General features: G+C 41.6%; 1 protein-coding gene across 7 annotated transcripts in view; it reads right to left on the bottom strand.

Moving 5' to 3' along the window:
• The window catches only part of tmc3 (transmembrane channel like 3), a 587,484-nt gene that overhangs the window by 494,847 nt on the left and 69,883 nt on the right, over nucleotides 1-22,754 (bottom strand). Inside the window, exon 1 of one of the 7 annotated variants that reach the window (XM_077518220.1) lies at nucleotides 20,934-21,107. The exons of the other annotated variants lie outside the window; for them this stretch is intronic. Within the exon in view, the coding sequence (XP_077374346.1) occupies nucleotides 20,934-20,962 (29 nt within the window). The 5' untranslated portion in view covers nucleotides 20,963-21,107. Of the gene's footprint in view, nucleotides 1-20,933; nucleotides 21,108-22,754 lie in introns of those variants that run through there. 7 annotated transcript variants of the gene reach the window in all.

Genomic DNA, 22,754 nt, shown 5'->3' with positions numbered 1-22,754 from the left:
TTCCGGGTCTGTAAGTTAGAGAAAACGAAAATCTGTTAAAAAACAATGACCACCTGGCCTGTCGTGGGTTCAGTCTTTTGGCGTGACGTAGGTATTCCAGGTTGCGGTGGTCTGTCCAGATGATGAAGGGGTGTTCTGCGCCCTCCAGCCAGTGCCTCCACTCTTCCAAGGCGACCTTGACAGCCAGCAATTCTCGGTCTCCTACGCTGTAGTTGCGCTCGGCCTTTGAAAGTTTCCGAGACAAGAAGGCGCAGGGGTGCACCTTTCCATCCTCCTGGTTTCTTTGGGATAGGACGGCCCCGATACCCAGATTGGAGGCATCCACCTCGACCACGAACTGGCCGGTAGGATCAGGGACTCTGAGTATCGGGGCCTCTGTGAATCGTCTCTTGAGCTCATTGAAAGCGGTGTTGGCTTCCGGGGTCCAGGTGAAGCGTTGCTGTGGAGAGGTCAAGGCATGGAGTGGAGCTGCGATGGAGCTGAAGTTGCGGATGAAGCGTCTGTAAAAGTTGGCGAATCCCAGGAATTGTTGCACCTTTTTCCTGGATTCAGGTGTGGGCCAGTCCCTGACTGCGCTGACCTTCTCCGACTCCATCTCGACCTTGCCCGGGGATACAACGAATCCCAGAAATGAGATGGTGTCGGTGTGGAAAAGGCTCTTCTCAGCCTTTACGTAGAGTTGGTGGTCAAGCAGGCGTTTCAAGACTTGGGTGACATGGTGCTGGTGGGTTTTCAAGTCCGGTGAGTAGATCAATATGTCGTCCAAATAAACGTATACAAACTGGTCGATGAAGTCCTTGAGCACGTCGTTAATCATGGCCTGAAAAACTGCTGGCGCATTCGTGAGTCCAAAGGGCATGACAAAGTATTCATAGTGACCTCTGGGAGTATTGAAGCCGGTCTTCCACTCATCCCCTGCACGAATACGGACGAGATGATAGGCGTTTCGAAGATCTAATTTGGTGAACACCTTGGCTTGCTGGAGCTGGTCAAATACTGAGGACATCAGAGGCAGAGGATAACGGTTCTTGACTGTGATTTCATTCAAGGGGCTGTAGTCAATACAAGGACGTAACGATCCGTCCTTCTTGCCCACGAAGAAAAACCCAGCTCCAGCTGGCGATGACGATGGCCGGATAAGTCCTGCTTTCAACGACGTGTCGATGTACTCGTTCAAGGCCTTGCGTTCGGGGCCCGAAACTGAGTACAATCTCCCTTTGGGAATGGAAGACCCAGGAATCAGCTCAATTGCACAGTCATAGGATCGATGTGGAGGCAGTGACATGGCCTTGGTTTTACTGAACACCTCCCTGAGAAGATGATAGCAGGTGGGAACGGTGTTCAGGTCCGGGTATTCCTGGTCATTCACAAGAGTCACCTGACGGATGGCAGCGGGAGGTGCCTCTGCCGCTGGCCGCTCCAACCCATGGTGTACACACTCCTTTCCCCAGTCCAGGATTTGCCCCGATCGCCAGTCGATGCGGGGGTTATGCAACTGCAACCAGGGGTGTCCCAGGACCAGTGTGTGTGAAGGGGAGCAGAAGACATGAAAACGAAGGAGTTCTCTGTGCTGCCCAATGTGGATCTCGAGTGGTTCTGTGACGTGCGTGATGAGGAATAGGTCTTTGCCATTGAGCGCCCTGGCCCTCATGTGGGTAGTAAGTGGTTCCGTGCCGGCCTGCAATTTCTTCACGAGACCCCAATCCATGAGGCTCTCGTCCGCTCCAGAGTCAATGAGAGCTAGTAGGTCTGTGGAAGTGGTATTGCAGGAAATCGTGACTTGCGTGAATTTTCGGTCCTTAACCGGATTGTGAGGGTCGGAACTCACCGGAGGGCCTCCCTTGGTGGGACAAGCTACCACCAAATGTCCTTTTTCTCCACAATAGTAGCATCGCCCCTCTTGACGACGTCGCTGGCGTTCCTGGTGAGTCAGCCGGGCGCGGTCCAGCTGCATTGGCTCCTCGCCACTCTCGCTGGACCTCCCCGATGTGGATGACTGGGAAAATGCCCCTTGTGGTGATTCCCTTGCTGTGGGGTGCCGAAAGAATTCTGAGCCGGTCCTTCGATGGTGTCCGCTGGTATACATGAGATCTCGCCTCCGGTGATCGGTGCGGATGGCCAGCGCGATCAATGAGTCCAAGTCGCTAGGTAAGTCCACGGGTAGTAGGAGTTCTTGCATAGCGACGGAGAGCCCCTTCAAAAAATGATCAACGAGAGCTGTCTCATTCCAGCCACTCTTAGCCGCTAGAGTTCGGAATCGGATCGCATAGTCATTAACCGATTCTCGGCCTTGTGTGAGGTTGCTTAGCTCTCGAGTCTTTTCCCGATCCATGTTGGTGGGATCGAAAACAAGACGAAGTGCCCTGCTAAACCCGGCTGCAGTTGAGCAAGTCGGGGAGTGCCGTGCCCATTCCGCGGTGGCCCAGTCTCTGGCTCGTCCCGTCAAGTGGGAAATCATGAAGGCCACTCGGGAACGGTCGGTGGGGAAAGCCTGTGGCGAGAGTTCAAAGTGTAAGTCGCATTCGGTCAGGAATGCCTGACATTGTCCTTGGTCTCCCGAGTATCGCTCCGGCGGAGCCAGTCTCAACCCTGCCCCGGTCAAGGCTGGAGTTGGGATCGGTGGTTCTGCGGTCTCTGGTCTTGTGACTGTCGGTGTGGAGTGTTGCAGGTGACTCACTAGTTCCTGCACCTGTCCAGCGAGCTCTCCCATCCGGGTGACCATAGCCTGCTGGACCTCCTCCGTGTGCGACAGGCGGGCGGCCTGTCGTCGAAGTGCAGCCTCCAACTTCTCCGCTGGGTCCATGCTGGCCGAAGTGTACTGACACGATGCGAGGAGGTAGGACTCAGACGCAGAGTGTAAGTTGGCCAACAAGGCTGAAGCTTTAATCCAATGAACCAAAAAACACCTCTCAAGGAGGGAAAAAAGGCAGAACAAAAAGAGCTCCAAACTGGAGAATAAACAAGGGCACTCAAAAACAGGGACAACTAAAGGCGCTCCGCTAGGGAGGAAAACAAGGGGCAAACTAAGGGCGCAAGACAAAGCAAGGCAAGACATCGAACAAGGACTGTGGAACAAGGACTGTGAGGACGCTTCCATGCACTGAGATGTGACACTTCGGCAACGGAGGGGAGAATGCAGGTGGCTTTTATGTCCGGGTTGATTGGGAACAGGTGGTGGTGATCATGGGCGTGGACCGGTAATCAGTGAACTGCAGGAAGGGTAAGTGACCTGGGATGAGATGAGAGTTAGTAATTTCAAAATAAAACAGGAACCTGACTGTGACAAATAAAAGCTTGACCCGCCACTCTGGTGGCGGCGTGACAGTTTTTTTTTTCCTTTAAACACTTTTTTTTTACAGGATAGTGCAAGCAGCTGAGTAAATTTGAGCTCAACAAAATTAAACATCTTAAAAGTATTGTTGGAAAACCAAATGAGGTAGGCACTTGAAACTAAAAAAAAAAATCATCCACAAAACAAAACAAAAATCTTTTTTTTTGTCTCACTAACATAACAAAAAAAAGTGCATTTTGTGCTCAGTGCTTACAATGCTACAACTCACAGTACTACAACCCTGACACTAATCCTCTCTCTACTCTCCTGTTCATAGTCAGGAAAGTTAACATTTCTATATCTTCTGGCGAAAGACTTGCTCTCTTTTGAGAACAGATGTTGCCTGCTGCGGAAAAGATGCGCTCTGATGGGGTGGAGGAGACAAAGACAAATAAAGAAGAAATGGGAGGAAGCTGGAGTCAATGTATGTGACAGAACGCTTCAAAATGGCTGAAAGGAATTGGGATTTAGATACCGGAAAGTTAAAAGGAAACCATCACTGACGCGTAAACAAAAAAGAACAAGACTGCAATGTGCTAAGGAGAGGCAATCATGGACTGTGGATGACTGGATGAAGGTTATCTTCAGTGATGAGTCACAAATCTGCATTGGACAAGGTGATTTCGCTGGAACTTTTGTTTGGTGCATTCCAGTGAGATTTACAAAGAGGATTGCCTAAAGAAAACATCAAAATTCCCACAGTCCTTGATGATATGGGGCTGCGTGTCAGGCAAAGGCACTGGGGAGATTGCTGTGGTTCATCCATCCATCCATCCATTTTCTTGACCGTTTATTCCTCACAAGGGTCACGGGGGGAGCTGGCGCCTATCTCAGCTGGCTCTGAGCAGTCGGCGGGGGACACCCTGGACTGGTTGCCAGCCAATCGCAGGGCACACAGAGACGAACAACCATCCACACGCACAAGCACACCTAGGGACAATTTGGAGCACCCAATTAACCTGTCATGCATGTCTTTGGAATGTGGGAGGAGACCAGAGTACCCGGAGAAGACCCACGCGGGCACGGGGAGGACATGCAAACTCCACCCAGGAAGGCCGGAGCCTGGACTTGAACCGGAGTCCTCAGAACTGGGAGGCGGACGTGCTAACCACTCGACCGACTGAGGTTCAATTTTCAATAAATGCAATAAAAGTTTACATTGATATTTTGGACAGCTTTCTTATCCCTTCAATTGAAAAAATGTTTGGGGATGATGAAATCATCTTCCAAGATGAGAATGCATCATGCCACAGAGCAAAAACTATGAAAGCATTCCTTGGAGAAAGACGCATCCAGTCAATGTCATGGCCTGCAAATAGCCCAGATCTCAACTCAATTGAAAACCTGTGGTGGAAATTGAAAAAAATGGTCCACAGCAAGGCTCCGACATGCAAAGATGATCTGGCAACTGCAATCAAGGAGAGTTGGCACCAAATGGATGAAGAATACTGTTTATCACTCATCAAGTCCATACCTCAGAGACTGCAAACTGTCATAAAAGCCAGAGGTGGTGCAACTAAATACTAGTGATGTGTTTTGATTGTTTTTTCTTTGTCTGTTTTTCATGATTCCCTATTTTTTTCCTCAGAATGGAGTCATTCCATATTTATTTCTCTGCACTTGCTCAATAAAAGTAACATTTACTCACCAGCACAATGTTTATTTTCTTCATTTCTTTGAGTGTTTCTGAAAGCCAAGATGTTGCACTTTGGAATGACCTTATGACTGTGTCATGCTTTTTATCTGAGTTTGATCTACAGAATAAAACGTCCAAGACTGGTGATTCCATACTTTTTGCTAGGGGTTGTATGCTCAGGTTTCAAAATACTTAATTACAAAACATGTCATTTCTGGTTGTTGTTATACCTCATTTTGAAAAACACTTTCATTTTATTATTGTAATACAGTAAGCACTTTTGTTTTTATTATTGAAATAGTAATAAATCATTTTTGAAAAGCACTTTTAATTTTATTACTGAAATAATACCTATAAATGAGGCATAAAAAAGCCATGTCATGTCATCGCACGTGTTGCATATGGGCGGAAAAAAAATCCAAACTGGGCTGCAGCATGAACAAAGCCTGTATTGATAGCCTGGAGTGCTTGGTTTTTATTTCCATTGGATCGCTTTATCAATGGATATTTTTGCTTTTAATACACACTCACTCCATCCCTTTATTTTGTTAGACCAATGACCAATTATACTTCATCTATCATGTATACTTGGGTGTAATGAATGCAGTGCGGTCCCCGAATTGTATTCAACAACCATCATCAGATGAAAAGCTGAATCAGGTTCATCAATAATTTCACATTTAGAAATAGAACCATACTGTTGTAAGAATTGAACAACCTCATCATCCGTTCTAGTTCCTGTTACTTCCTTAATCAAAACTGCATTTGGTATCTTAATGCCATAATTCTCGAATATGTCCATTATTACAAATAAATAGAAAAATATGAAAGAATGTTCAGCTCCTCCTCCACTCCTGGCTAGCTCACCACTTAAGGAACAGGTACACTGTCCTACAAAAAAAAAAAAAAAGACAGCGTGTACACTAACTAATAGTAACAAATTTAGGCTTGACTCAGAAAATTTGGTTAGGCTTTCGGAGTGGAGAACAGGACACTGGACACATTCAAATTCTTGTTGGCACCATATATTAATTCTTTTCTTTCTACACAAACACAGAAATACAACAACAGACAGACAATGATTGGAAACAATTTGTTCACCGAACGAAACAGTCAGATAACTCAGCAGATTAAGATTTGTCCGTGATGGATACTATTCCTCGTCTTCTGACCCACAACCGATATTTAGTGTCCGGAGGGGGTGAAAGTCCATATGTGAAGGAAGTGAACGTAATGATGGAATGTGAGGTTGTGAGCGGTTAGCGAGGGCGATTCGGAAAGTCTCAATCCACAGGATAAATAGGATGAAAGAAGAACAAAAATAAGGGCAAAAAAGAAGAGGACCGGCTGCATCACATGCAACCTCCTACCGGCCCAAGCAGAGCGTAGCAGATTCAAGTTGGCTTGACTCCAAATGCTGTCAAGCGGGATTGACTCCAGGTACGAGTCGGTCCAGGCTTCATGCCCAGATTAGGCTACTAGCTCACCATCCACTTGGCCTGTATAAAACAGGTCCAATCAATATTCTAGTGTGCACACATTGTCATATCTAGGAGACGAAACATTAAAAAACAATACAACTCTTACAAATATTAGTCTCACACTCCAAAAATTCAAGTGTTCAAATATTCAAATATCTATCACAATAATATAATATTTACCATATTAAAATTCTATTAAATTAACATTCAACAAACATCCATAAGTTCTGTAAAGTCCAAAAGAGCCCGAATAATCCACTAGGCAGTATTAAAGTGCATAGAAACCATGGATGTATACCAAAAACAACCTGAATAACAATCTAAAATACTTAAATTGTTAAATGACTTATTCAAATTTAAATGACTTATTCAAATTTAAAGTGCTTCAATTACTAAAGTGCTTCACTTATTTTCCAATTTTTACATCAATTACAATAATCACATTCTCATTAATGGATCATATTCGAAAGGCATTACATTATTAACCACAGGTTCCATAAGATAGTACATTAAACTGAATAGGAAAACGAGTCTATATTAGCTAAAAACAAGAAAGCTAAACAGTCAGCACACTCACCAATTAAAGCCGATTCATGTGCTTCCCTCTTACTCGCTCAGCGTTGCATGTGACTTTACGCTCTGTACCACTCTCAGCGCTTGGGACTCGGTTAGTCGGCTCCTACAGTTTAAATCATGATAAATTATGGTTCACATCCGACTTTCTAAGTATACATAACAGCCTACCTCAGCGTACACCACTCGGATCTCACCTCGACCGGCGGCCCATTACTTCCTCTTTTAAGCTACCCGCGTAAATCACGTGACCGCGTCAATACGCACGAGTCACGCTGTATGTAATCGTGATGCAGGAAGGAATGACGCAGGCAATATCAACAAGACCCGACAATCAAACAACACAACTGAAAAGCCAATAAAAGATCACCTCAATAAGAGGGAAACTAATAAGAGATATATAGTAAGTGCTATTCCCATTCTTACCAATTCAACGTCTTATCATCATTGCTCTTTTTTTTTTGTGTGTGTGTATGTGTGCGTGCGTTTGCGTGCGTTTGTGTGCGTGCATGCGTGTGCGTGCAAATATACGTATAAATTTATACTCATTAATTCACCTAAAACCTTATAAATATCCCATTACCCTTCACCTTAACCATGGAATTTCAGAGTCTTGCCAGAGTCGTGAGGTTCAAATGGTCAGGAGACCAGAGAAAAGGTCAGAAAAAATAAAGAGAAAAGAAAGATAAATCAAAGTGAAATCCAGCACCGACCAAACACTTCCTGCCTTCCCCATGGTTACAAAATCAAAGTCTTACGCCAACCCCGGAAGCCTCTAAATTCCAACAAATTAGCGAGATCTCAAGAGACCAGAGGAAAAACTAAAGAGAGGAAGGAGGGAAGGATCGATGAGGCAGAGTGAGATCCATAGAAGCCAGTACATCCAATCCATCAAAGTGAAATCCAGCACCAACCAAACCCCTCCTGCGTGGTTACAAAACCAGAGTCTTATGCCAACCCCAGAAACCTCAAACTTCCAATAAATTGAGATCTCAAGTGACCAGAGGAAAAACTAAAGAGAGGAAGGAGGGAAGGATAGATAAAGCAAAGTGAGATCCACAGACACCAGCACCCACTGATTCAAGGGGCTGTGGGAGGGAGAGGCAAATTCTGTTTGAGTTTCAGTAGATGCTGGTGCGATGGATCTGGCATGCATAAGGACCACCACCAAAGAAAGAAGCCGTCAACCGCGGTCCAGCAAAGCGAGCACCGCCCCCCCCCCCCCCCCCCGCCCCCCCTCGGAATCCCCAGGCCTCGGCAGCACCAAGGCCACCCCCACGCCACCCGAGCGGACACCGGTCGGCGAGCCGACCCAGACGCCCGGAACACCCCCGCCCCAGCCCCGGCCCACACCCCCGAGCCCAAGGCCGCAGAACAAGGCCCGGCGGGTCCCCACAGCGCCCCACCGGTCCCCAGCCCCCATGCCCCCACGACCCCCCCGCACCCCACCTAAACCTGCCACCCGCCACGACCCAGGCACCCCCGGCCCCCAAACCCCCGAACACACCCCGACCCCCAACACCCAAACCCCCACCCACCCATACCTCCACCCCCCCCAAACAAGCCGCCACCCCCCCCGACCACCGCGAACCCCGCCCCCCGCTGCCAAGCACTGCAGTCCATCCCCCCTGATGGCTCCCCGCCCCAACTCACCCCTCCCCTTGGACATGAAGTGCATTAAAATTGGAGGGGAGTTGAAGGGTGAAGACGGTGTTTCCACCCTTCCCCACCCCACCAAGAAATGTGTTGTGTGCCCTATGTGTATATTTATAAAGTGTATAGTGAAAAACTAGTGAAGTGAGTAAGAGGAGCGACCAGCGGGGCCTCACCTAACCCGGCGGGTGCAGGTGGCACGCCCATCCCCCAGCACCCCCCTCCACCCGCCCCCCACCCCACCCATCTGGCACCACGATAGGCGGACAGGGCCAGCGCAGCAGGGCTACTGGACAGCCCACCGGCCACCGGAGCGGCGGGCTCCGGTGGCCAGGGGCGCCAGTAGTTCTACCGGAGTGGGGCAGGCCTCAAACCCCCGCCCGGCCCCCGGGGAGGGAGCCCCAGGCCCAGGGAGATGGAGGGGGGGGCAGACAGGGAAGGGGGGAGGGGGGGGGGGGGTGACAAGGGAAAAGGGACCGGGAGACAGAGGAGGATGGGCGGGGGGAGGCGAGGAGGGAGAGGCGACGGGGGGGAGGAAGGGGGAGGGGAGAGGGAACCACGGGGCACACCAGAGGCCCACCCGCCCCGAACCGCGCCGCCGGGCATGGAGCAGCGGACCGCGCCGGGACGGCACCGCCCCGGGCACCAGGGAAAGCACCCCAACACCGCACCCCACAGGGGGCCCAGGGAGCGGCCAAGACGCAACCGCCACCGAGCAGACAACGGGGGGGGCAGAGCTACCCCCGCCCGACCACGGGGGACGGCGTCAAGAAAATTGACTAACTAGCATGCAGTAACACCAAGTGTTGATGCTTAGTGCCCACTAGAAATAAATCTTAAGGAGTTAGTGAGTATAGTGTCGTATAGTGTGGTGTGCTCGAGCCCACTAGCAGCAACTAGGTTCCTGACTATATAAAAATAAAAACAATCAGATACAAAATACCAAATACAGAAGCAGCAAAAACAGAAGTTGTAACTATGTGGTGGCTCTCGTTAACAGGCAGAATCTAGGCAGGATTAAGTTGCCAAATTAAGATTAAAATATTCCATGTACATAGACCATATTTGTTTAAATCTTGATACTTGATTTTTATTTAAGGCAGAGATTTTTTCCATTGAGAAATAATTTATTAGTAAGTTTAACCAGTGGTCGATATTTAGAGATTGTTTATTTTTCCAATTGACAAGGATTATTTTTTTAGCAATAGTAAGGGCTATAAGTATAGATTGAGATTGTTTACATGGTAGCTCAGTTATTGTTAAGTCACCAAGTAAACAGAATCTTGGAGATAAAGGAAGCCTACAGTTTAATATATCAGCGAGCTTTTCCAAGATTTTAGTCCAGAAATACAGCACTGGAGTACATGACCATAAAGCATGAATATAAGTATCGGCAGTGTTTTGTGAGCACTGGAGACAAATGTCAGATTTAGAGAGTCCCATTTTTTTCATCATATATTGTGTAATATATGTTCTATAAAGTATCTTATATTGGATAAGTTGCAAATTTGTATGTTTGGTCATTTTAAATACATTTTCACAGATTTGGGTCCAAAAGTCTGGTTCTGGAACTATAGACAAGTCTTTTTCCCATTTTAAAGTCGGTAAATACGTTTTATTTGTGTATAAAAATAACATATATTTTTTGATATTTTCTTTATTGTTGTTGGAGAAAGCTTTATAATATCTTTAGCTAAGACAGGCAGTTGGAGCGTATCCTGAAGTGTTGGGATTTGTTTCTTAACCATATTTTTAACTTGCAGATAATGTAAGAAATTTCCGTTTTTTATTTCATATTTTTGGACCAAGTTTGTATACGATATAAACTTATTATCTGAGAAAAGATGATGAAGGTGTGTAATTCCTTTCTGCTCCCATAAGCTTAAATGGAACACATGATTATTAAGTTGAAAGTTGGGGTTATGCCAAATGGGAGAGAGCCCACAGGGCGCCAATTGGGAGTTTGTAATTTCTAATGCCTTCCACCAGGCAGTCAGGGTGGCGGCTATCATTGGGTTTTTAAAACAATTATGTCGTTTTATTGATTTTGTAATAAAGAGTAAATCTAACAGTCTAAGATTATTACAATCCTTCTGCTCCAATTCCAACCAACAGTTAGTATCTCTGTTGGGTTGTGTCCATAGCACAAGATATTGTAGTTGATTAGCTATATAATAATACATAAAGTTTGGTGCCTCTAAACCTCCTTTAGATTTACTTTCCTGAAGAGTAGATAGACTAATTTTGGCTTTTTTTTTATTCCAATAGAATTTTATGATAGCAGAGTCCAGCGATTGGAACCAGTTAGACGTAGGTTTAAATGGAATCATTGAAAATAAATAATTTATCTTTGGTAAAACTTTCATTTTTATAGCAGCTATCCGTCCTATTGAAGAGATAGGAAGATTATTCCAGCGCTCCAGGTCACTACGGATGCTATCCAATAATGGTAAAAAATTTAAAGAAGTTAATTCAGTTAACTTAGGTGAGATTTTAACACCTAAGTATTTTAAATTACCTGTAGGAAAGGAGTAGTGTGGATCCTGACTTGTAAGGTTCCATGAATTTTCTGTAATAGGTAATAATGTTGATTTTGTCCAGTTAATAGAGTAATCTGATAAGTGAGAGAATTTAGTTATTAAGTTAAATGCTTCCCCTAACGAGATAGCAGGTTCTTCTAAATAGAGTAATATATCATCGGCATATAGATTAATTTTATGTTCTATTGTCCCGGAGTGGATTCCTTGGATCCGTCTATCCTGACGTATAGCTAATGCAAGCGGCTCAATAAATATAGCAAATAATAAAGGAGACATTGGGCACCCTTGTCTTGTACCCCTTTGTAGAGTAAAACTCTGTGATGTAATCCCATTAGTAGTAACTGTAGCTTTAGGAGAATCATATAATATTGAGACCCATTGAATGAATGACTCCCCGAAGCCGAATTTATTTAAGACAGCAAAGAGGAAGGACCAGTTAACTTTATCGAAGGCTTTTTCTGCATCCAGCGAAATAACAACTGCGTTTTTATCATACTGCTGTGACATACTAATCAAGTTAAAGAGCCTCCTAATATTATTAGTAGAATGACGACCTTTAATAAAACCTGTTTGATCGCTATGAATAATTGTCGAGATTACTGTCTCTAGATGCCAAAGCCTTAGCGATAATTTTAATATCGGTATTCATTAGTGATATTGGTCGGTAACTTGACGGGAGGGTGGGGTCTTTTTCTGGCTTTAATAAAAGTTTAATTGCTGCTATATTCATATCTTGACGTATATCACCCTTACTTTTAATTTCAGTTACTACTCTTAGAAATAATGGAGCAAACATTAACCAGAAATGTTTAAAAAATATAGCCGGATAACCGTCTGGACCAGGTGCTCTGCCATTAGGCATACTGTCTAAAGCATGATACAACTCATCTATAGGAAGCGGGGCATCTAGAATATCTTTATGTTCAGTAGATAACTGAGGTATATTTAAGCTATTTAGGAATACCTCAATATGTTCAGGGTTAGGTCTATTAATTTCTGAGTATAGATTTCGATAATAGTTATAAAAAATATGGTTAATTTCTTCTGGTGATTGTGTGCATTCACCATTTATATCTTTGATAGCCGTTATAAGAGATTTTTCCCGATTCCGTTGAAGTTGATTTGCCAGAAATTTACCTGATTTATTATTATGTTCAAAATTATTATATCTCAACTGTTGTATTATAAACTCTGTCTTTTTAGATAACATGTTATCTAACTGTATTTTTATATTCTGTAGTTCCGTCCATATTTGATTATTTGGGTTTATTGCATATTCATCCGTTAGTTGTTTAATTTTATCTTCCAGGTATTTTTCTAATTTTTTATCCTGTTTCTTTTTATAAGTTGAATATGATATAATTTTCCCTCTAATTACCGCTTTCCCTGCTTCCCAGGGAAGAGATGGAGATATATTTGGAGAGTCATTTATTTCCAAAAAATCTGCACATTCCCTTCTAATAATTTTATCAAACTCTACGTCTTTCAGTAGTGAGATGTTAAAACGCCATATCGGGGGTAGTTTAAAGGTAGAGTCAATTTGTAGAGTGAGGGAGACTGGTGCATGATCACTTATAATTATAGAATGTATTTTTATAGCAGTTTTATCAACAATAGAATTATTTGTAAGGAAAAAATCAATTCTTGAGAATGATCGGTGCACCGCAGAAAAGAAAGTAAATTCCTTCTTAGTTGGGTTTTGAAGTCTCCAGCCATCGCTGAGGCCAAAATCCTCCATATATTCATCTATTACTTTAGCGGATCGTAATCGCCTTGTATATATCGTATTATTAGAACGATCTATTAATGGGTTTAAGACCGTGTTAAAATCACCTCCAATAATAATAGTAGAATTTGTTGCTAAATCGAGTAACCGAGACAAAAATTCATGGAAAAAATCCGGGTCATCATTATTTGGGGCATATAAATTACCAATTGTATATATCCATCCATCCATCCATTTTCTTGACCGCTTATTCCTCACAAGGGTCGCGGGGGCTGCTGGCGCCTATCTCAGCTAGCTCTGGGCAGTAGGCGGGGGACACCCTGGACTGGTTGCCAACCAATCGCAGCAATTGTATATACTTTATTAAATATAGTTACCTGAATAATAATATATCGGCCCTCTAAATCTATTACTATATTATTTAGAGTAAAGAATAAATTCTTATGTATAAGTATAGAGACACCTCTTTGTCTACTATTATAGGAGGCAGAGTAAACTAAAATTTCTATCTATAAATAATTTTTCTTCTGATTTTTGTAGGTGGGTTTCTTATAGGAGACAAATATCTGCCTTAAATTTTGAGAGATGGTCTAAAATTTTTATTCGAGCGCCACACACATTCCAGGAGACCAGAACTAATTTCTGCATACAAGCAATATAGACTCAGTCTTATGTATACATCTATATGAGCTGCTTATTAATATTAACATATTGTAGGATAGCAAAAGAGTAATTAGGCAATTTATATAATTTATATAAAGAGAGAGATAACAAGTAGATAAGTATAATAGTGAAGAAACGAGGGGGGAAGTGAGTGTGAAGGAAATCTGTGGGGGATTCAACATAACAATACACCAGTAAATAGTGACCGAAGCGAGATTATTATTTTTATTATTATTATTTATTTTTATTTTTTTAAGAATATATTTAAGAATATATTTAAGAATATATTTTTTTTACATTGTTACAACTCCTTTCCAATTTCAAACGATTCCAAATATTCGCGCCAACATCGCTTCCATTTTTCTTATTCCCACGATTCACGTGTTACCCGCAATTCCCGATTTCGTACCCGATTTTTCCCCATGTATTCTTAATGGGAGATTCAAAGTTTCACATTTACTTCCAAATTTTTCATCCGATTCACTTCATTCCAAGTTCAATATATTCCAGTAATTCCCGCCATGAGCTCTTTCAGCTTTTCAGTTAAAAAATTCACAATTTCCGATTTCGGACCCGATTATTTCCCACATTCTACATTTTCCATTTACTTCCACATTATTCATCTGATTCACTTCATTCCAACTTCAATATATTCCACCATTTCACGCCATGAGCTATTCCAGCTTTTCAGTGCCAAAATTCACGTGTTACCCACAATTCTCGATTTCGCACCCGATTATTTCCCACATTCTACATTTTCCATTTAATTCCACATTATTCATCCGATTCACTTAATTCCAGCTTCAATATATTCCACCATTTCACGCCATGACCTCTTCCAGCTTTTCAGGACCAAAATTCCCGTTTTACCCACAATTAGCGATTTCGCACCCGATTATTTCCCACATTCTACATTTTCCATTTATTTCCACATTATTCATCCGATTCACTTCATTCCAGCTTCAATATATTCCACCATTTCATGCCATGACCTCTTTCAGCTTTTCAGTGCCAAAATTCACGTGTTACCCACAATTCTCGATTTCGCACCCGATTATTTACCACATTCTACATTTTCCATTTACTTCCACATTATTCATCCGATTCACTTCATTCCAATTTCAATATATTCCATTTCACACCATGAGGTCTTCCAGCTTTTCAGTGCCAAAATTCACACCTTACCCACAATTCCCGATTTCGTACCCGATTATTTCCCACATTCTACATGGGCGATTCTACATTTCACATTTACTTCCACATTATTCATCCAATTCACTTCATTCCAACTACAATATATTCCACCAATTCATGCCATGAGCTCTTTCAGCTTTTCAGTTAAAAAATTCACAATTTCCGATTTCGGACCCGATTATTTCCCACATTCTACATTTTCCATTTACTTCCACATTATTCATCTGATTCACTTCATTCCAACTTCAATATATTCCACCATTTCACGCCATGAGCTATTCCAGCTTTTCGGTGCCAAAATTCACGTGTTACCCACAATTCTCGATTTCGCACCCGATTATTTCCCACATTCTACATTTTCCATTTAATTCCACATTATTCATCCGATTCACTTAATTCCAGCTTCAATATATTCCACCATTTCACGCCATGACCTCTTCCAGCTTTTCAGGACCAAAATTCACGTTTTACCCACAATTATCGATTTCGCACCCGATTATTTCCCACATTCTACATTTTCCATTTATTTCCACATTATTCATCCGATTCACTTCATTCCAGCTTCAATATATTCCACCATTTCATGTCATGACCTCTTTCAGCTTTTCAGTGCCAAAATTCACGTGTTACCCACAATTCTCGATTTCGCACCCGATTATTTACCACATTCTACATTTTCCATTTACTTCCACATTATTCATCCGATTCACTTCATTCCAATTTCAATATATTCCATTTCACACCATGAGGTCTTCCAGCTTTTCAGTGCCAAAATTCACACCTTACCCACAATTCCCGATTTCGTACCCGATTATTTCCCACATTCTACATGGGCGATTCTACATTTCACATTTACTTCCACATTATTCATCCAATTCACTTCATTCCAACTACAATATATTCCACCAATTCATGCCATGAGCTCTTTCAGCTTTTCAGTTAAAAAATTCACAATTTCCGATTTCGGACCCGATTATTTCCCACATTCTACATTTTCCATTTACTTCCACATTATTCATCTGATTCACTTCATTCCAACTTCAATATATTCCACCATTTCACGCCATGAGCTATTCCAGCTTTTCAGTGCCAAAATTCACGTGTTACCCACAATTCTCGATTTCGCACCCGATTATTTCCCACATTCTACATTTTCCATTTAATTCCACATTATTCATCCGATTCACTTCATTCCAGCTTCAATATATTCCACCATTTCATGCCATGACCTCTTTCAGCTTTTCAGTGCCAAAATTCACGTGTTACCCACAATTCTCGATTTCGCACCCGATTATTTACCACCATCTACATTTTCCATTTACTTCCACATTATTCATCCGATTCACTTCATTCCAATTTCAATATATTCCATTTCACGCCATGAGGTCTTCCAGCTTTTCAGTTCCAAAATTCACACCTTACCCACAATTCCCGATTTCGTACCCGATTATTTCCCACATTCTACATGGGCGATTCTACATTTCACATTTACTTCCACATTATTCATCCAATTCACTTCATTCCAACTACAATATATTCCACCAATTCATGCCATGAGCTCTTCCATCTTACCACCAAACTTACCACGCACAGCGGCCATTTTCCAAGTTACCATGCACAGCGGCCATTTTAGACAAATGATATGCCCAGGTTTCTCGCCAATCTGGCCCCCCAAGGCGGCGGCCATTTTGGCCAATTGATTAGGTATGCCTGTGATTCTTGCCAGGATATTCCCCGACCTGAACAGGAAGTGACCTATATCAACAGGAAGTGACCTCATTTCAACAGGAATGTTACCGAATTTCAACAGGAAGTGACCAGTAAGTGACCTTAAATCAACAGGAAGTGACCTGATTTCAACAGAAAGTTACCTGATTTCAAAAGGGAGTGACCTCATATCAAAAGGAAGTGACCTAATTTCAACAAGAAGTGACATGAAATCAACAGGAAGTGACCCGATTTCAAAAGGGAGTGACCTAATATCAACAGGTTGTGACACGATTTCAACAGGAAGTGACCTGAAATCAACAGGAAGTGAGCATGCTAGTGCTAAGTTAGCATGCTAATGCTTATTTTAGCTTAGCATGCTAAGGCTAGCTTAGCATGCTAATGCTAGCTTAGCAAGCCGATGCTAATGCTAGATTAGAACGCTAATACTATATTAGCATGCTAATGCTTATGTTAGCTTAGCATGCTAATGCTAATTTAGCATGATAATGCTAAGTTAGCATGCTAATGCTAGCTTAGCAAGCCAATACTAATGCAAGATTAGAATGCTAATACTATATTAGCATGCTATTGCTAATGTTAGCTTAGCATGCTAATGCTAGCTTAGTATATTAATGCAAATGTGACCTGATTTCAACAGAGTGACTATTACTCCATTGCTTAAGTTTGCCACTCCTTACACCATTGCTACTCGATTCTACCCTCCTTACTTCATTGCTTACTTAATTCTTCTCACTTTACTCCATTGCTTACCTGATTACTTGCTACTTCTACTAATTTGATTTCTTCATTGTTTTCTTGTTTCTTGCTGATTTATTTTTACCTTTGTGCTATTTTTATTCCTTCAACTGCTTCTAGATTTCTGGATGAATTCAAACCATTCCAACTTCAGCATGTTAAGCTCAACATCATTCAACATCATTCAATATCATTCAACACCATTCAATATCATTCAATATCTTTCAATATCATTCATCATTCAACATTATTCCAAACTAGAAATGCCATTTCTGGGGAAATAGCGTGTGAAGGCTGGAGAGCTGAATGAATACCTGTGGAATGATTTGGAATAATGTTGAATGATGAATGATATTGAAAGATATTGAATGATATTGAATGGTGTTGAATGATATTGAATGATGTTGAATGATGTTGAATGATATTGAATGCTACTGAATGACATGGAATGAGCTTTACATGCTGAAGTTGGAATGGTTTGAATTCATCCAGAAATCTAGAAGCAGTTGAAGGAAGAAAAATAGGCACAAAGGTAAAAATAAATCAGCAACAAGCAAGCAATGAAGAAATCAAGTAACAAATGGAGGAAGTAGCAAGTAATCTGGTAAGCAATGGAGTAAAGTGAGAAGAATTAAGTAAGCAATGAAGTAAGGAGGGTAGAATCGAGTAGCAATGGTGTTAGCAGTGGCAAACTTAAGCAATGGAGTAATAGTCACTCAGGTCACATTTGCATTAGTATAATAAGCTAGCATTAGCGTTCTAATCTAGAATTAGCATTGGCTTGCTAAACTAGCATTAGCATGCTAACTTAGCATTAGCATGCTAAGCTAACATTAGCATTAGCATGCTAACTTAGCATTAGCATGCTAACTTAGCATTAGCAGTAGCATGCTAAATTAACATTAGCATGCTAAGCTAACATTATCATTAGCATGCTAACTTAGCATTAGCATACTAACTTAGCATTAGCAGTAGCATGCTAAGCTAACAATAGCATGCTAAGCTAACATTAGCACTAGCATGCTAATCTAACATTAGCATTAGCATGCTAAGCTAACATTAGAATTAGCATGCTAGCTTAGCATTAGTATGCTAACTTAGCATTAGCATGCTAAGCTAACATTAGAATTAACATGCTAGCTTAGCATTAGGATGCTAAGCTAGCATTAGCATGCTAACTTAGCATTAGCATGCTAAGCTAACATTAACATTAGCATGCTAAGCTAGCATTAGCATGCTAACTTAGCACTAGCATACTCACTTCCTGCTGATTTCAGGTCACTTCCTGTTGAAATCTGGTCACTTCCTATTGAAATCGGGTCACTTCCTGTTGAAATCAGGTCACTTCCTGTTGAAATCAGGTAACTTCCTGTTCAGGTCGGGGCATATCCTGGCAAGAATCACAGGCAATGGCCGCCGCCTTGGGGGGCCAGGTTGGCGAGAAACCTGGGCATCCGTCAATCCGTTAAGTCAATCGGATGAATCATGTGGAAGTAAATAGAAAATGTAGAACGTGAGAATGTGGGAAATAATCGGGTGCAAAATCGGGACTTGTGGGTAAGGTGTGAATTTTGGAACTGAAAAGCTGGAAGAGCTCATGTGGAATGATGTGAATCGGTTGAATAATGCAGAAGTAAATGGAAAATGTAGGATGTGGGAAATAATCAGATATGAAATCGAGAATTGTGGGTAACGCGTGAATTTTGGAACTGAAAAGCTGGAAGAGCTCATGGCGTGAAATGGAATATATTGAAATTGGAATAAAGTCAAACAGATGAATAATGTGGAAGTAAATGGAAAATGTAGAATGTGGGAAACAATCGGGTGCAAAATCGAGAATTGTGGGTAAGATGTGAATTTTGGAACTGAAATGCTGGAATAGCTCATGGCATGAATTGCTGGAATATATTGAAGCTGGAATGATGTAAATCGGATGAATGATGTGGAAGTAAATGGAAAATGTAGAATGTGGGAAATAATCGGGTACGAAATCGGGAATTGTGGGTATGGTGTGAATTTTGAACCTGAAAAGCTGGAATAGCTCATGGCGTGAAATGCTGGAATATATTGAAGCTGGAATGATGTGAATCGGATGAATGATGTGGAAGTAAATGGAAAATGTAGAATGTGGGAAATAATCGGGTACGAAATCGGGAATTGTGGGTAAGGTGTGAATTTTGAACCTGAAAAGCTGGAATAGCTCATGGCGTGAAATGCTGGAATATATTGAAGCTGGAATGATGTGAATCGGATGAATAATGTGGAAGTAAATGGAAAATGTAGAATGTGGGAAATAATCGGGTACGAAATCGGGAATTGTGGGTAAGGTGTGAATTTTGAACCTGAAAAGCGGGAATAGCTCATGGCATGAATTGCCAATAGGATATCTTAGATCGGCATGCAGTGAACATGTCACATATCAGTGAATGTTGTGCACGAGCAAGACACAAGATGCTGCATCCAAAATCCTATATTAGTGTTGGAATTAATGGTATCGGCATGTTACTTGTGAGTAGTCACCGATACCGATACCACTGTTTTAATGCAGCATCGGCACCTCTGCCGATACCAGTATCGGTATCGGAACAACACTAGTATTTAACACGTTTGTCTGTCTATGATTAATGAATAAATAAGCCCAAGCCTTTTGCGGCGCGTCACTGCTGCTGCTGCAATGGTAGCTTGCTGCCCCCTCGTGTCTATTTCGAGGCCTCTGTTGGCGCCTATTTTTCAGGACTTCCAAACATGGCTTTAGATGGCTATCACAACTTGATAGTGCAAATGAAAAATAACGGCATGACATCTAGTGAAATCGCTGCACATCTATGTAGCCAATTTGGCCCTATAAGAGGACTTTCGGAGAGAAATATTCGAAGGTGACTCTCAGATCATTGTCTGTCAGAGGCCTCAAAATAGACACTAGGCAGCAAGCTTCCACTGCAGCAGCAGCAGTGTCGTGCCGCAAAAGATGAACGGCTTCCGAGTCAAGGAGAAACCAGCTTGCGAAAAATGGTTTACGGCCACATTTAATTTCCCGATTTGTGCTAAATAAACACATAATAGAACATCAGATAAGGGCTCGTTCCCCGTTTTTCATTTTCATTTTTATTTCAACAAAAACGGGAGACGACTCGTTTCCCGTTATTTGTTCATATACATCAAAACAAAAAAATGGAAATCGGTTTGTTTCCCATTTTCTGTGTCCTTGCTCCAGAAGGAAAAACGAATGAGGGAAAAAAAAAGAAGGAAAAACGAATGGCCGAAAAGTACACGGACCAATAATGCCCCCACCCGTGCGAAGCGCATATTGGACTTTTGATGACGTAGATCAGTGGCGAGCGGTGACTTTTTGTAGTGGACATGCAAATTTTTGAGGTATTTTTATAATTAATTTCAATATTAATTATTATTTTATACCGCTGTGTAGGTATAAAATTAAAGCGGAAATATTCAGGACTGACACAGGTTGACACGCACACACTGTAATGTAACCAGTTCCGTGGTGTATGAAATGACAAAAATCACTATTTGCCAATTCGTTGGAATTTACAGTATTCGGAACTAGCTCGTGCCCATGATGTGAACTCAACCCAGGAAAAGGGAAAAAAAGACATCGCAGAAAAGCCGGAAGAGGTTTCAACCAACAATAAAGATCTATTTGGACAGCCACCTCGCCACTGATGTTTCTCGCTGGAGCATTCCTGGAGTGCGCCGGAGGACCGTGGAGCACGGCCGAGAATGTTGGAGCCTCCTCGATGAAATGAAATGAAATATGAAATATGGCCATTTGCCAGCCCTCTATCTCCGGGACGCAAAGCTAGCCAGTGCTAGTTACAATATAACCAGCACAGTACAACAGATCTCGATGCTAGCAGGAAAAAAATACAACAAACAACGTTAACTGAAATGCACACCTCCTCCCCTCCCTCTCTCCCACGAGACCTGTGTTGCGTTCACTAACAGTCAGCCATAATAGTGCTCAACATAAATGGCAACCCCACTTAGTTCCTTTCCTCAAAAGTTATCCAGGAAAAGGGCACTCATTGGGATTCGGTGATGAACGTGAACTCAACGACTGTTGACCACAGTACTAAGCAAAGTAAGCCAATTTTGCACATGTGCGTTGTCTGATAGGCTGCATGACTGACAGCTTTTTTGCCATTCAAATACCGCACGTACCGAAACTAACACAATTGATTTCTCTTTGTGTATGCATGAAACAAACTTCTCCGCTCCCTGCGAGGAAAACAGGACAAAATATACAGGAATTTAAGACCAAAACAGTAGAACTACGGTATTGTATTTGAAAAAAGTCGCATTTTGGGCAAAAAAAAAAAAAAAAAAAATCCAATCTGGGTCGCATTTGCCTGTAGTGTGAACGTAGCCTGAGACTGTCCTCCCCCATATCTCATACATATCTAGTGAGCTGCCATACGTTCCATGTGCGAGTGTTTTATTTTTATTTTTTTATTTTTTATTTTTTATCAGGCTCTTACCATGCTCTCCGATGGAACATGTCGAGAACCGTTTCCCTTCTTCTTTCATTTCTATGACGGCGTATTAGGGCCACGTACAAATATATATATATATGTATATATATATACATATATATACATATATATATATATATATATGTATATATATATATGTATATATATATATATACACACATATATATATATATATATATACACACATATATATATATATATATATATATATATATATATATATATATATATATATATATATATATATATACATATATATATATATATATTAGTGGGCGGGGGCAATATGACGAGAAAAAAGTGGCAAATTTGGCACTTTTATTTCTCATCATATTGACCCCGCCCTCTAAAAAATATATATATTTGTACGTGGCCCTAATACGCCGTTGTACATTATAAACTGGCAAATTTGCCACTTTTTTTTCTCATCATATTAAAAAGTGGCAAATTTGCCAGCTTTTTTTTCTCGTCATATTAAAAAGTGGAAAATTTGCCACTTTTTTTCTTGTCATATTAAAAAGTGGCAAATTTACCACTTTTTCCTCATCATGTTAAAAAGTGGCAAATTTGCCACTTTTTTTTTCTCATCATATTGACCCCGCCCTCTAAATAAATATATATATTTATACGTGGCCCTAATACGCAGTCGTAAATTGTAAACTGGCAAATTTGCCACTTTTTTCTCGTCATATTAAAAAGTGGTAAATTTGCCACTTTTTTTCTCATCATATTAAAAAGTGGCAAATTTGCCACTTTTTTCTCATCATATTGACCCTGCCCTCTAAAAAAAAATATATATTTATACGTGGCCCGAATACGCCGTTGTACATTATAAACTGGAAAATTTGCCACTTTTTTCTCGTCATATTAAAAAGTGACAAATTTGCCACTTTTTTTCTCGTCATATAAAAAGTGGTAAATTTGCCACTTTTATCTCATCATATTAAAAAGTGGCAAATTTGCCACTTTTTTTTTTCATC

This window comes from Festucalex cinctus, chromosome 4, assembly GCF_051991245.1.
Source record: "Festucalex cinctus isolate MCC-2025b chromosome 4, RoL_Fcin_1.0, whole genome shotgun sequence".
Lineage (NCBI taxonomy): Eukaryota > Metazoa > Chordata > Actinopteri > Syngnathiformes > Syngnathidae > Festucalex > Festucalex cinctus.
Note: the sequence above shows the minus strand (reverse complement) of the source record. Positions and strands in the feature narration are given on the sequence as shown.